The following is a 16,344-nucleotide window of genomic DNA, read 5'->3' as shown; positions in this document are numbered from 1 at the left end:
CACAGCGAGGAGGAGATGCGCTGTGATGGATGTTTGTGTAAATTGTGTTGTGCCTTGGGTCTTTCTTGTGTGTATGACTGCAGAAACAACATTTCGTTTGAACCTCAATGGGGTTCAAATGACAAATAAATTGTATTGTATTGTATTGTTGTTGAATGGAATTAAGTGCCAATAAACATCCTGTGCATTACAAAATATTTTTATGTTTCCATTGAATTGCCATTTTCACAGCTTTAATTAAATGTATCTGCATGTTGAGACCATTTGTGCAGGAAGGAACTTCGGGTGTTTCACAGAGGAAGAGGACTTAACTTTCTGGTGCCTTTCCCCACAGTGGAAATGTTTGATTCTGCTGTGGGGGTGTGTGTGTGTGTGGAACTCTATAATGTGTTGTGTCCATTTTCTTTATTTTTTTAACCTTTTTCTATGGTTTGTATGGAAACTTATTATCTATTTTATGTAAATCACTTTGGTGTCAATGCGAGTTGACTTAAAACGTGCTATATAAATAAAACTTACTTACTTACTTACAGATGCTGGTTTACACCGAAGATAGAAACAAATTGCTGGAGTAACTAAGCGTGTCAGGCAGCGCCTCTGGAGAGAAGGAATAAGTGACGTTTCGCGTCGAGACCCTTCTTCAGTCCCATTCGGACAACGTCGTCTGAAGAAGGGTCTCGACCCGAAACGTTACCTATTCCTTCGCTCCATAGATGCTGCCTCACCCGCTGAGTTTCTCCAGCATTTTTATCTACCTTCGATTTTTCCAGCATCTGCAGTTCTTTCTTAAATAATTTCTTCTATAGTATTGCATTAGGTTGCAAATTTACATACAGAAACAAACATGGTACGAACTGGCTCTGGCCATGTCGATATTAAGACAAATCATGATTGTGATGTTCTATTTTGTTATACATTATTGTGCCTTTTCCCAATTACGTAAAAATGAATGAATAATGTTTCTACTGCTATTAATTTCTGAAGCTTTGAATCAGGTCCTTACTGCTCTTGAAGTGTAGAGTTTGTTGTGGCTACAATATGAATTGGTTTGGGGGAATTAAATTTACAGCTGCGTCACACACATTAAATTCCACTTGTTTCTATGTCCGATGTAACATCCTGATTTATGATGCCAAAGTAGGGGTGTAATAAAAATTTTACAGGGTAGAAATATCTCTGAAGAAATCTGCAAAAGCTGCAATTAACAGCAAGATTAAACGCAAGTGGCAGGAGATGAAAGGCAATTAGCGTATTTCTGTCAAACATTGTACATAACTTTTGTCACTTGCAGCAGAAGTAATTAGTATTCTGCCGCCTCTGTCCAGTGTTGTGGATGCCAAATAATTAACAGTGCTGTAAAATAGAGATGCATGGATCATTGTGCTGTTTAAAACAATGCTTTACTGTACAGGAATATTCTGACTACACCTGTTCCGAGCCCAACAACTGGCGTGATGCTACTGAGCAGATTTAGAATGTCACCAAGACTAGAATAGAACATTAGCACGGGCTCAAGGAGATAAAATCATTTCCAATTTACCAATCCTCGCAGAAAGAGAAGATGGAAGAGTTTTAGTTTAGTTTAGTTATACAGCGTGGAAACAGGCCCTTCGGCCCATCGAGTCCGCGCCGACTAGCGATCTCCCCGCACATTATCATTATCCCGCTCACGCTAGGGACATGTTACATTTATACCACCAAGCCGATTAACCTACAAACGTCTTTGGAGTGTGGGAGGAAACCGGAGCACCCGGAGAAAACCCCACGCAGGTCACGGGGAGAACGTACAAACTCCGTACAGACAGCACCCGTAGTCAGGCTCGAACCCGGGTCTCTGGCGCTGTGAGGCAGCGGCTCTCTCACTGGGGTTTTAAACCAGAACGGTGCAGAGACTCTGACACTAAGGTGGCGCCCAACCTTGGTGACTCTCTGTGTGATGGTCACAGAAGTGGATCTGCGATCGCTCATTACAAACACTCCACTCTTTTAAACCTCGACCCCTACAGCAGACACTTTCAATGGCTCAATTGTAATCATGTGTTGTCTTTCCGCAGACAGCTTAGCACGCAACAAAAAGCTTTTCACTGTACCTCAGTACACGTGACAATTAACTAAACTCAAACTAAAAAACTAGTTGAAGGGTCTTCAATGATAAGATAAAGTCAAGTTGTTAAATTGATCAGTTCTGGGCGGTGTGGAGAGACATCTAATGTTTCAACCATGTTGCCTAAAAAAAACTTAAATGCAGCCTATTCACCTAAGCAGAAAAATTGTAATTGGTTAGGACAGATTCTTTTGATCTCTGAACTGATTGTCCTTTTTCTTCTTCCCCTTGCCAGTAAATATGGGAGACGGTATTGACTACAGTCAGCAGAAACGGGAAAATATTGGTGACCTTATCAATGAAACTCTGGAGGTGTTTGAGCGCTTTGGTGGAGAAGATGCCTTCATCAACATAAAGTACATGGTCCCCACATATGAGTCCTGCATATTAAACTAAAACTCTACAAAAGGCAGGAAAATTTAGAATTGAAAACTTTACTGGGCACATTTGGACTGCAGTACTTCAAAATCATCTTCATATATTTCGGAAAATTTGAATGCCATTTGAAATAGAATCTCTTACAGGAAGTATAAAAACAAGCCATTATCAGTGGGGGAAAACACACGTTAGAAAAATGACAGAATTGGATTAACGTTGCATTTGTATTGTTTCATGATTTGATATATAATCTTTACAAATCTCTCCAGCCTCTGTAGTACTTTGACAATAATTAACATCTATTTCATTAAATAATATTCCACACAAATTAGTTGAGCATTTATGAAAAACCTATCCATGTGCACAAATATTAATATTGTCTGCAAACATTGAATTGTTTGTTCACTAACAATTATTCATTTGGGGATTGGTATTCCCCATTCAGTGTTTTAATGCCAGGTTTGTGAGGATGATTTTTCAGGCCTGGGTGTTGATTTCCAGAGTTCTGATGATGTTTCACAATGCACTCATCAAATCAATTGTTCATTGTACACAGGGAATGGAAGACATGTACTTTCAGCACCCTTAGAAATCCTGCACCAATTTAGTTTGGCTTAGGGATACAGTGTGGAAGCAGGCCCTTCAGCCCACCGAGTTCGCGCCGACCAGCGATCAAGTAAGTAAGTTTATTGGCCAAGTATTCACATACAAGGAATTTGCCTTGGTGCTCCGCCCACAAGTAACAACATGACATACAGTGACAGTTACGAATGACTCAGAAAACACTAAACATTAATAATAATAAGACATTAATGATAAAACACCATTGATCAAGCATGTGAACCAACAAAATACCAGATAAAAGGGACGCTACAGATTTTTGGCTACTCGTGGATAAAAACTGTTTTTATGTCTGGCTGTGGCAGCTTTGACAATCCGGAGTCGCCTTCCAGAGGGGAATGATTCAAAGAGTTTGTGGCCAGGGAACACTGCTTTGTAGTGTGGAAGGAAAGCCTCACACCCGGAGAAAACCCACGCAGGTCACGGGGAGAACGAACAAACTCCGTACAGACAGCACCTGTAGTCAGGATCAAACCCAGGTCTCTGGCGCTGTGAGGCAGCAACTCTACCGCTGCGCCACCGTACCACCCATAATTAACAGCCCACAACAAGCTCACACAAGCAGCAAAGTCATAATACCTGGATAAACCTTTACTGATGATGTTTGAGAGATAAATATTGGCCACGACACCACGGATAATTCCTTCACTTTTATTCTAAAACAGATCTTTCACATCAAAGATCGGCCCAGGTGACAAAGACCGATAAAGACAGCACGGTGGCGCAGCAATAGAGTTGCTGCCTCACAGCACCAGAAACCCAGGTTCGATCCTGTCTACGGGTGCTGTCTGTACAGAGTTCATACGTTCTTCCTGTGACCGTGTGGGTTTTCTCCGGGTGCTCCGGTTTCCTCCCACACTCCAAAGACGTACAGGTTTGTAGGTTATTCGACTTTGGTCAAATTGTAAATTGTCCCTAGTGTGTAGGATGGTTTTAGCGTACAGGGATTGCTGGTCGGCGTTGGGCCGAAGGGCATATTCCCGTGCTGTATCCCTAAACCAAAAACTAAACTAAACAGATTAATGATTGCAATTAATTTTCTGTTCGCAATGAAGAACTTGCTCCAGTTTGATCCATTTGTCCCGTGTTGCTTCAATGGGCAACATCCATGGTGCAGTGCCCATTGGTATTCAATAAGTAACTTGCTATCTCGACCCAGACATTAGTTAAAGAGTAGAAATAAGGAACCACAGATGCTTGTTGCAAATATAACCATATTTGGTTAATATGCAAAAGACACAAAGTGCTAGTGTGATACAGCGAGTCAGCCAACATCTCTGGAGAACATAGCTGGTGACCTTCAGGTTGGGATCCTTCGGACTCATCATCCTTTCAAGATACAACTTCCGAGGAAGAGTCTCGATCCGAAGGTTTGGAGTAACTCAGCGGGTTAGGCAGCATCTCTGGAGAAGATGGATAGGTAACGTTTCGGGTTGAGACCCTTCTTCACTTGAAACATCACCGATCGATGTTACCCAGAGATGCTGCCTGATTCGCTGAGTTACTCCAGCACTTTGTGTCCTTAGTTAATGTGTGTGGGAATGTTACTCATGGAGACACAAGAGGCAAATCCGGAGCGGTGGCGCAGCGGTAGAGTTACTGCCTTACAGCGCCAGACACCCAGGTTCATCCAGTCCACGGTTCCTGTCTGTACGGAGTTTGTACGTTCTCCCCGTGACTTGCGTAGGTTTTCTCCAAGATCATCGGTTTTCCTCCCACACTCCACAGAGACCTACAAGTTTGCAGGCTGATTGGCTTGGTGTAAATGTAAATTGTCCCTCGTGTGTGTAGGATAGTGTAAGTGTGCGGGGATCGCTGGTCGGCCCGGACTCGGTGGGGCCGAAGGGCCTATTTCTGCGCTGTATCTCTAAACTAAACTGCTTTGGTTGTCCACGTTTGCAAGTTTCACGACTTTTGGCTGCAATGTTTAAACACGATTGCCCGGTGCCAAACAAACATGCTCGCAATCCGAAGCGCAATATGGAGAGCGTCATGAGTGATTAAAACTGTGGTGGCCTTTAAGAGAAATTGTGCCACTTGGACGGTTCACAAAGGGATTGCAATATTATCCTGCCAATTTCGACATAATTAATGTTCCATACCCTCATCATCAGAGGTCTCGTTTGGAACTACATGAGAGACAGAGTTACTGTGGATGAACCCCCCACCGACAGCACCAAAGGAAGAGGTTGTGTTCAAACAGGGCACTAGAAATGATCATTTCCATTCTATTCTGCCATATAATTGTTTTAATACAGCTACAAGCTGCCAATTAACCTCCAACAGGAGAGGCACCTTTGAATCCTCCCACTCCAGAAGCATTGGGTTAATTGTGTGCCTTTCAGGAGTGCTAATTAGCAATTAGGAGAGAGGTCTACTATGGCAAGAAACAAAGCTAACCCTGATGTTCGAGTCAAGCCAAGATTATTATCATACGCGCAGGGTCCAGTGAGGTACAAGTACAAAGAGAATGGGCGGCACGGTGGCTGTTGTAGGTAAACCTACAAACCTGGACACCTTTGGAATGTGGGAGGAAACTGGAGCACCCGGAGAAAACCCACGCAGGTCGAGGGGAGAACGTCTAAACTCCGTACCGACAGCACCCGTAGCCAGGATCGAATCCGGGTCTCTGGCGCTGTGAGGCAGCAACACTACCGCTGTGCCACTGTGCTGCCCATAAAATGATCCTTCCTGCAGGTGTGGGACTTCAGGCTTCTGTATCTCCAGCCCAATAGCAGCAACACAAAGGATTTGGCTCAGATGGTGAGGATCCTTGCTGTCACTGTATGTCATGTTGGTACTTGTGGGCGGAGCACCAAGGCAAATTCCTTGTATGTGAATACTTGACCAATAAACGTACTTACTTACTTAGATGCCACCTTCTTGAGGCAACAACTCAATGTAGATGACAATAAACACTCTTGACTTGACTTGACTTTCGATGGTGTGGAGGGCTGTGTCTATGATGGACTGGGCTGAATCCCACCACTCTCTGCAGCCTCTTGCATTCCTGTGTGCTGGAATTGCCGTACCAGTCAGCATAACTTCAGCGCAGCATATGTAAAGGTTTATGTTTAGGAAGGAACTGCAGATGATGGTTTAAACCGAAGATAGACACAAAATACTGGAGATTTAGAGTATTCGGTGATAAGCTGAATCTCTTCAAACTTCTCAAAGGGTAGAGGCACTGGGGCAGTTTCAGTGCTGGGCCCAAGACACGTCATCTGAGATATTAATCCTCAGGAATTTTAAGCTGTAAAGTCTTTCAACAGCAAACCCACATGCTATTCAGACTTCAGACTTCCCCTTTATGAAGTCAACCATTGGTTGCCATGGAGATAAATGAAGGGTGTCTGAATTAGTCAGATCTGTAACATCCTGTCATGCAGGAAGTTAGCGGATGGTGAACTTTCTGACTGACTGCATTAATGAAAGGGCATCCAACGGAATCATTTATTTGTTTTTTTTGTTGTCTTTACTGCTGCTGCCTGATCTTCTGAGCATTTCCAGCATTTTATATTCATTTTTCAGGACACAAGGCTCCACATGTAGGAAGGAACCGCAGATGAAGTAACTCAGCGGGACAGGCGGGATCTCTGGAGAAGGAATGGGTGACGTTTCAGGTCGAGACCCCACTTCAGACTGGAGAAGCTGGTTTACACCGGAACTGCTGTTTACACTGAAGATGGACACAAAATGCTGGAGTAACTCAGCGGGATGGGCAGCATTTCTGGAGAAAAGGGATGGGTGACGTTTTGTGTCGAGACGGGTCTGAAGAAGGGTCTCGACCTGAAATATCACCCATTCCTTCGCTCCAGAGATGCTGCCTGTCCCGCTGAGTTACTCCAGCATTTTGTGCCCCTTTGTGTAAACCAGCATCTGCAATTCCTTCTTTCTACACAAACATGACCAAACTCGTCCAGTTGAATTTCCACCGCATCATGTAGGCCCGGACTCTTTACCACTCAGGTTGTAAAGCAATGGATTCCCTTTACCTTTGCTATTTATTCAGATAGCGCAGCGGTAGAGTTGCTGCCTCACAGCGTCAGGGATCTGGGTTCGATCCTGACTATGGGTGCGGTCTGTACGGCTTTTGCACGTTCTCCCCGTGACCAGCGGGGTTTTCCTCTGGGAATTCCGGTTTCCTCCCACACTCCAAATTTGTAGGTTAATTGGCTTGGTAAAATTGAGAATTGTCCCTAGTGTGCGTAGGATAGTGTTAGTGTATGGGGATCGTTGGTTGGCACGGGCTCAGTGGGCCGAAGGGTTGTTTCCGTGCTGTATCTCTAAACTAAACTAAACTAAACTAAATCTCTCCAATTGTCTATTTTCTACTAAATACTCACCTAACTATGTTCTCTTATTCATCCTTGGCTATCTTCAGAATCATTATCCACTGTCTTTTTCACCTCTCAAGCTACTAGTTTCAGAGCCTCATCAACGTTTGTGCCCCTCAAAAATTCATTCTAATATCTTCTCCCTCATCATTTGCTCCTTCATTACTTTTCCCTCTTTTGCAATTTGCTTCAAGATAATATTTCTTCCCCTTCCATCGTTCGATTCCACTGCGATTTTCTCTTCCTGTTCATCTGCACTATCCTTCAAATCTCAAAGCCATTTTCCAAAATACTTGTCCATCTTCCAACCTCTCTGCTCTTGTAAAACATCTTGGAACCATTCGCTTCTGCTGCTTGCAGTCATCATTCCGACTGTTCATTCATCACTGCTTGACTGAAATTCTTTTTCACTAAATGCACTTTGGTAATATTTATAATGTGCCAGTGCATAATCATAATAACCAAGTTTTTTCCACTGATTTATATAAACTATGCAGGCAAATAACGTGCTCCCTGAGGTTATGACTAAACTCCATTTCTGCCACGATTACCCAACTGGGGAACAGCCTTGGCAATATTAGGACCTACATCAATAGTTCAATGTCCCGCTGAGTTACTCCAGCATTTTGTGTCTACCTTCAATAGTTCTTTATTGCCACATATGCACAGCAGAGTGAAATTTCTTTTGCACAATCCACAAATGCACAGTCGCCATATTTTGGTGCCGTTTACAAAGAAAAATAAATAGTCCAAAGTCCAAAGTGGGTCCGTGCTCATGATGTACTGGAACAGCTCCTGATCCAGGCGAGCCCCAGGCTTCTGCAGGGCCTACTCCGTTGCCCTCGACCGGCTCGGCTCGCTGACCCACGTCCTTCTCTTCTCGTCGCCTCTGTGACCCGGGGGGAGGGGGGCTTCCTGCCGCCGACCCTGCAGGCGCTGGAGACAACACCCCTCTCCCTCCGGCCCACTCCTCACGTCCGTCCTTTAGAGGCAGGAAACATGTTCCCGATGTTGGGGGAGTCCAGAACCAGGGGCCACAGTTTAAGAAGAAGGAGTAAGCCATTTAGGACGGAGACGAGGAAACATATTTTCTCACAGAGAGTGGTGAGTCTGTGGAATTCTCTGCCTCAGATGGCGGTGGAGGCCGGTTCTCTGGATGCTTTCAAGAGAGAGCTGGATAGGGCTCTTAAAAATAGCGGAGTCGGGATATGGGGAGAAGGCAGGAATGGGGTACTGATTGGGGATGATCAGCCATTGAATGGCGGTGCTGGCTCAAAGGGCCAAATGGCCTACTCCTGCACCTATTGTCTATTGTCTATAGTCCTCCCCAGCGGCTCCCTCCTCCTCCTCCACTCTCCGGTCTCTGGGGGCCGAGCTCGGTAGCTTCCCAGCTTCCCCCCCGCCGGCCGCGGATCCTTCATGGCGGCGGTGAACCGCACAGGACTGTCACCGCACGTGGTCACGGGCAACCCGCCTGGTCTTCGTTGTGGGCGGCCACCAGATCTTTGTCGGTAGAATCGGCAGGTTTTACAAACTCATAGTCGTGACCAGCTAAGTTATAGACCAGGTACCGGGGAGGTAAAGTTGTTGCCGCACAGCGCCAGAAACCAGAGTTTACACGTTCTCCCTGTGACCTCGTGGGCTTTCTTTGGGTGCTCTGGTTACCTCCCACACTCCAAAGACATGCATGTTTGTAGGTTAATTGGTTTTGGTAAAAATTGTAAATTGTCTAGTGTGCGGGGTGATCGTGGTCGGCACGGACCCTGAGGGCCGAAGGGCCTGTTTCTGTGCTGCATCTCTAAAGTCTAAAGTTAATTCGCAGTGGTTAATGTCCCTCATTAACCACAGGTATTAATCGCCGATTTGACAGTGGTACACTTTGAGGAACGAGACTGATATCATTCATGGAACAGAGGCTGGGAAGTTGCATGTTAAACCTTAAAAGAGGTTAAGTTGTAAGATACTTGAGTGGCTGAGCTTTAGAGAGAGGTTGGGGAGGCGAGGACTATATGCCTCGGAGTGCAGGAGGATAAGGGATGATCTTATAGAGATGTACAAGGTCATGAGGGGAATAAATAGGAACCTTTTACCCAGAGTAGGATCATCAAGAACCAGAGGACAGAGGTTTAAAGTGGGAGGGGAAAGTATGAATAGGAACCAGAAGGACAACTTTTTCGCACAGAAAGTGGTGGGTGTATGGAATGAGCCAGAGGAGGTAGTTGAGGCAGGGACTACAACAACAGATAAAAGGCATTTGGACTGGTACAAGGATAGGAAAGGTTTAGGGGGGTATGGGCCAAATGCGGGCAGGTGGGACTAGTGTAGATGGGGGCATCTTGGGCAAGTTGGGACAAAGGGGCAGTTTCTGCGCTGTACGACTCGATGACTCTCTACCACTCCATAGAGTAGGAGAGTTTTTCCTTCAAGTGTTTAAAACTAAACTGTGTTTAAAATGGTGTTTACTTCCCATCTTTTTAAACTTCATGTTGTATTGCACTTACTCCATGTAAAAAAATCCTCTTTGCACGATAGGAAAATCTAATCATCTCTCTTCTTGCTTTTGTCAACAAATGCTGCTATCAAGCTTTCAAGTAAAGAAGATAACTAAGGAACAGATGGCTTGGGAGCATTGCATACAGAGAGCAGGAAAGAAAAATCACGTAATGTTTCACACGTCCAAAAAATGTCTTCTGTTCTACTGGTTTCAGTGAATATCAATGATATGTGAAGGAGAGTGTTATTCAAAGAGTAGGAACAAGATTTTTATCAGTTGGGCAACCTGAATTCCTACAATCACCATTCTTACAGTACAAAACCATATTCATATCTAATACAATTTAAAGAGCTTGGGTCAGTCTCCACATAATTTTTATGATCATTTCAATCAAAGGGGTAGCACGGTGGCGCAGCGGTAGAGTTGCCACCTTACAGCAGTTACAGCGCCGGAGACCCGGGTTCGATCCCCACTACGGGTGCTGTCTGTACGGCGTTGGCACGTTCTCCCCGTGACCCACATGGGTTTTCTCCGAGATCTTCGGTTTTCTCCCACACTTCAAAGACGTTTAGGTTTGTAGGTTAATTGGATTGGTATAAATGTAAATGTCCCTAGTGTGTGTAGAATAGTGTTAGTGCGCGGGGATCGCTGGTGCGGACTCTGTGGGCCGGAGGGCCTGTTTCCATGCTGTATCTCTAAACTAAACTAAACTAAACTATGCGAAGTACTTAGCCTTTTACCCCTGTGTGTGTACATTATATATGTAGAGCGCATAAACATATACTGTATAGGTATACTACAACTAAAAGGGTCTGAAGAAGGGTCTCAGATTCAGATTCAGATTCAGATTCAGATTCAATTTTAATTGTCATTGTCAGTGTACAGTACAGAGACAACGAAATGCATTTAGCATCTCCCTGGAAGAGCGACATAGCAAATGATTTAAATAAATAATAATAAGTGATAATAAGTGTCCGGGGGGTGGGGGGGTGATTGGCAGTCACCGAGGTACGTTGTTGAGTAGAGTGACAGCCGCCGGGAAGAAGCTGTTCCTGGACCTGCTGGTTCGGCAACGGAGAGACCTGTAGCGCCTCCCGGATGGTAGGAGGGTAAACAGTCCATGGTTGGGGTGAGAGCAGTCCTTGGCGATGCTGAGCGCCCTCCGCAGATAACGCTTGCTTTGGACAGACTCAATGGAGGGGAGCGAGGAACCGGTGATGCGTTGGGCAATTTTCACCACCCTCTGCAATGCCTTCCGGTCGGAGACAGAGCAGTTGCCATACCATACTGTGATGCAGTTGGTAAGGATGCTCTCGATGGTGCAGCGGTAGAAGTTCACCAGGATCTGAGGAGACAGATGGACCTTCTTCAGTCTCCTCAGGAAGAAGAGACGCTGGTGAGCCTTCTTGATCAGAGTTGAGGTATTGTGGGTCCAAGAGAGGTCATCGGAGATGTTGACTCCCAGGAACCTGAAGCTAGAAACACGTTCCACCTCCGTCCCTTTAATGTGGATGGGGGTGTGCGTGCCGCCCCTGGACTTCCTGAAGTCTACAATGAGCTCCTTGGTCTTCTTGGAGTTAAGGGCCAGGTTGTTGTCAGCGCACCATGCTGCTAAGTGCTGGACCTCCTCCCTGTAGGCCGACTCATCGTTGTTGCTGATGAGGCCAATCACCGTTGTATCATCTGCATACTTGATGATGGTGTTAGTACCATGTACAGGTGTGCAGTCATAGGTGAAGAGGGAGTAGAGGAGGGGGCTCAGCACACAGCCCTGTGGAACGCCGGTGTTCAGGGTGAGGGTTGAAGAGGTGTGCTTGTCTAACCTAACAGACTGGGGTCTGTTGGTTAGAAAGTCCAGTATCCAGTTGCAGAGGGAGGGGTCGATGCCCAGGTTACCGAGTTTGGTGATCAGTTTTGATGGTATAATGGTGTTGAATGCTGAGCTGTAATCGATGAACAGCATTCTTACGTAAGTGTCTCTGTTGTCGAGGTGGGAGAGGGCGGAGTGAAGTGCCGTTGAGATGGCATCCTCCGTACTCCTGTTCTTGCGGTAGGCAAACTGATAGGGATCCAGTGTGGGGGGTAGGCAGCTTTTGAGGTGTGCCAGGACCAGCCTCTCGAAGCACTTGGTGATGATGGGGGTAAGTGCAACTGGGCGGAAGTCGTTGAGGCTTGCCGCAGTGGAGTGTTTTGGCACTGGCACGATGGAGGTGGATTTACGGCACGTGGGGACAACTGCTTGGGCAAGTGACAGGTTGAAGATGTCAGTCCAGACGTCTGTCAGCTGCGCAGCACAGGCCCTGAGCACGCGCCCGGGGATGCCGTCAGGGCCAGCAGCTTTACGTGCATTAGTCCTACTCAGTGCCACGAATACGTCGTAGGGGGTGAGTGTGAGGGGTTGGTGATCGGCAGGTAGCACAGCCTTGATGGCTGTCTCTAGATTGTCCCTGTCGAAGCGGCCATAGAAGTGGTTAAGCTCCTCAAGGAAGGAGGCGTCGCTGGATGTGGGGGTGGTGTTGGAGGGTCTGTAGTCCGTGATGGCCTGGATGCCTTGCCACATGCGTCGGGGGTCGGAGTCTCAACCCAAAACGTCAACCATTCCTTCTTTCCAGAGATGCTGCCTGTCCCGCTGAGTTACTCCAGCTTTTTGTGTCTATCTTCGGTTTAAACCAGCATCTGCAGTTCCTTCCTACACAAGACTGTTTAATTGTCAGGCACCAACGATGGAAGGACAACATTCTTACTTGCAGCAGCATGACAGGAACGGAAAGTTTAATCATGATAAGTGCTTAGCTATTTCATTCTGTAATGTCTTGACGTTGTGAGGGATTGTAAAAAGCCTTTTGATTTCACGACCTGATTCCCCATTCAGGGAACAAGTTATCTCCTTCCCAGAAGCTGTCCAAAATCTGGAAGAATGCTGGCAAATGGAACGGAACAATGAGTTGTCCCAAATAAGCACCCTGACTCAAGAGCTAAAGATCACACCTCCTGGTTTTGGCTTCACTCAAGGATGCCAGTATGTCATCAACTGGTTGATCCATACATCGCTGCCGTAAGTGGAAAATCAAAGACGTGCCACAATGTGACCAACTTAATTATTGCAGAAGGTCACAACAGGACACAAAAGTGCTGGAGTAACTCTGCATCTCTGGAGAACATGGATAAGTAATGTTTTGGGTCGGGAATCTGTAGTGAATCTGTGGAATTCTCTGCCACAGAAGGTAGTTGAGGCCAGTTTATTGGCAATATTTAAGAGGGAGTTAGATGTGGCCCTTGTGGCTAAAGGGATCAGGGGGTATGGAGAGAAGGCAGGGATGGGATACTGAGTTGGATGATCAGCCATGATCATATCGAATGGCGGTGCCATTCGAAGGGCCGAATGGCCTACTCCTGCACCTATTTTCTATGTTTCTATGACCCTTCTTCAGAACATGAGGAGTCCATTTTGGCCATTGGCTCCAAACCAGCTCCCAGCACCACAGAGACGGTGGTCCTGACCTTCAAGTAACTCTTTGGAGACCTTGGAACTATCTTTAACCGGACTTTATCTAGCACTAAATGTCAACCCTTTATCCTGTATCTGTACACTGTAGACGGCTTGATTGTAATCATATACAGTCTTTCCACTGACTGGATCGCACGCAACAAAAAAGCTTTTTCACTGTACCTCGGTACACGTGACAATAATAAATGAAACTAAACCATTCCATCCCATGCAATTCACTCTATTCTTAATTTCCTACGGTCCTGCTTTTTTCCCCATCCTCTTGGCCATCAACCGCCCTTTGATTCCTTTGTCACTTATTTACGCTAAGAGCTGATTTGCAGTTGGCAATTGACCCACCAGCATGTGCTTGGGATATGGGAGCAACTCAGACCAAACTCACTGCGACACGGGGAAACTGCAGGCTTAACTTCAATGTCACTTCCCATTCTTGAAAACAAAATATGGACAACTTATTAATGTTGGCTGTGTGTCTTCACAGAGGAATAGCAAAACTCCACAAGTTCCTTCCTGAAGCACTTTTTTTAGCCAGTGAGACCAACATTAAACAATGATTCAATCAATGGTACTTTTACACAAGTAGCGATTTTTTTTGTTTTGCATACAGGGTGGCACAGTGGCGCAGTGATAGAGTTACTGCCTCACAGCACCAGAGTCCCGGGTTCAATCCTGACTACGGGTGCTGTTTTTACGAGTTTGTACGTTCACCCAGTGACCGCGTGGGTTTTCTTCGGGTGCTCCAGTTTGAGAGTGTAAGATCGTAAAGCACACAGAGTCTTCTTCTTGCGTATGGCGTGCACAGCCTAAAGTTGTAGGTCAACTTGTTCTATTTGATCTTGAAGTACACAAGAGTCACCAACTTTTAGGTACCAACTTGAATCCTTCAAGTCTGAATTTCTTTAAGATGTTAGAGTCTTAACTTGGCCATGAAGGACCATTGGCCTGGCAGCAGCATTGGGTCAATAGATAAATCATGATTTATCCTGGTGGACTATACTCAAAGGGCTGAATGGCCTAATTCTGTTCTTATGTGTTATGGTCTTATGGGTTATCCTAACCAAGTGATGTGTCAATGCCAATGTCCTCTACCGTTGCTCATTACCAAATGTTTAGTTTAGTTTATTGTAATGTGTACCGAGGTCCAGTGAAAACATTTTTGTTGCATGCTAGCCAGTCAGTGGAAAGACTATACATAATTACAATTGAGCCATTCACAGTGTACCGATACAAAATAAAGGGAATAACGTATTGTGGAAGGTAAAGTCCAGTAAAGTCCGATTAAAGATAGTCCAAGAGTCTCCCATGAGGTGGATGGCAGTTTATACTCTTTAGTTGGTGATAGGATGGTTCAGTTGCCTAATAACAACTGGGAAGAAACTGTCTCTGAATCTGGAGGTGTGTGTTTTCACACTTTTGTACCTCTTGCCTGATGGGAGAGGGGAGAAGAGGGAATGACCGGGGTGAGACGGGTCCTTGATTATGCTGCTGGCCTTGCCGAGGCAGCGTGAGATGTAGATAGATACAGTCCAGTTACAAAATATAAAGGTCTTTTACTGTCACGTGTACCAAATAAGGTGCAGTGATGTGCGAATTACCATATAGCCATACGAAAAAAAAGCAACAAGACACACAACTGCGTAAAAGTTAACATAAACATCCACCACAGCGGATTCCACATTCCTCACTGTGATGGAATGCAAAAAAGTCGAAACTTCTTCCTCTTTTTACCAACCCATATCACATATCCTCCCGTGTAGGCAAATCCAAGTCAAGTTTTAAAGTGAGAAACCATTTTAATAAGGTTAGAATTTTTTAAAAAAGAGAAAAATCTCAGCCTTTTTTGCACTTTTGTCAATATAGAACGTTAAATTTGGAGATGCAGCAATTTTAGGTTGCCACTTAAAAGAAAGGCGCAGAAAACTTTAATTTTGTTCTTTGGAAGCTTAAAAATAACACAGTAGTAAAAAAATTCCCAATGTTGGGGGAGTCCAGAATCAGGGGGCCACAGTGTAAGAATAAAGGAGAGGCCATTTAAAATTGAGATGAGTTCAAACTTTTTCACCCAGAGAGTTGTGAATTTGTGGAATTCTCTGCCACAGAAGGCAGTGGAGGTCAATTTACTGGATGAATTTAAAAGAGAGTTAGATAGAGCTCCAGAGCCTAGCAGAATCAAGGGATATGGGGAGAAGGCAGATTGATTGTGGATGATCAGCCATGATCACCATGAATGGCGGTGCTGGCCCGAAGGGCCAAATGACCTCCTCCTCCACCTATTTTCTACGTTTCTATAAAAAAAATTGTGAAGGGGTAGGCTCTACACTGGAATTCATAATACAATGCATACACTAATGGCGAGAAAATGAAATGACATGCTGTAGCATGCAGTGCATAAAGCCAATCAATTTTGTCAAAATTCCAAAACAGTCCCTTTAGTTATCTCTGGTTCAGGAGATAAATACTATCTTGCTGCACAGCTGCAAGCATTCAGGCAGCAGCGTGTGTGTGTGTGTGTGGTTTTGCAGAACAAATACATGCACAAAACAAAATGTTTGCCAGTAGTACGTGCATGCATGTGAGGAGGTACATAATGTGAAAGGAGAAGAAAGAAAGAAAGAAAGGAGAAGAGGATTGAAAACAGAACACTGGAGGGGGGGGGGATAATGTTGTTCTCTCTGCCTGTGTGTGTGTGTGTGTGTGTGTGTGCTGGCGAGGGCGCATGCGCCAGCCCGGGGAGGGGGCGGGACATGCGCCGCACCGCGCAACCAAACCTGCGCGATTTCCCGCCCACTGGGCGGTGATTGGCGACAGTTGGTGTCGGTCAGCGTGGGGGCGGGCGGTGATTGGAGCAGGCGGGTGTCGGTCAGTGGGAAGGGGCGTGGCGGGGGCGGGTGCAGGCAGCAGG

At 45.5% G+C, this 16,344-nt stretch overlaps 1 protein-coding gene across 2 annotated transcripts in view; it reads left to right on the top strand.

Moving 5' to 3' along the window:
- LOC116988305 (parkin coregulated gene protein homolog) overlaps window positions 1-2,657 on the top strand; it is a 142,894-nt gene extending 140,237 nt beyond the window's left edge. For both annotated transcript variants that reach the window (XM_033044897.1, XM_033044898.1), the window contains exon 5: window positions 2,340-2,657. In XM_033044897.1, coding sequence (XP_032900788.1) covers window positions 2,340-2,500 — 161 coding nt within the window. In that variant the 3' untranslated portion in view covers window positions 2,501-2,657. The remainder of the gene's footprint in view (window positions 1-2,339) is intronic.
- The last annotated feature ends 13,687 nt before the right edge of the window (window positions 2,658-16,344 follow it).

The sequence above is a fragment of the Amblyraja radiata genome, chromosome 27 (assembly GCF_010909765.2).
Source record: "Amblyraja radiata isolate CabotCenter1 chromosome 27, sAmbRad1.1.pri, whole genome shotgun sequence".
NCBI classification, from domain to species: Eukaryota; Metazoa; Chordata; class Chondrichthyes; order Rajiformes; family Rajidae; genus Amblyraja; species Amblyraja radiata.
The sequence above is the reverse complement of the archived record's forward strand: the minus strand, read 5'-3'. Positions and strand labels throughout refer to the sequence as shown.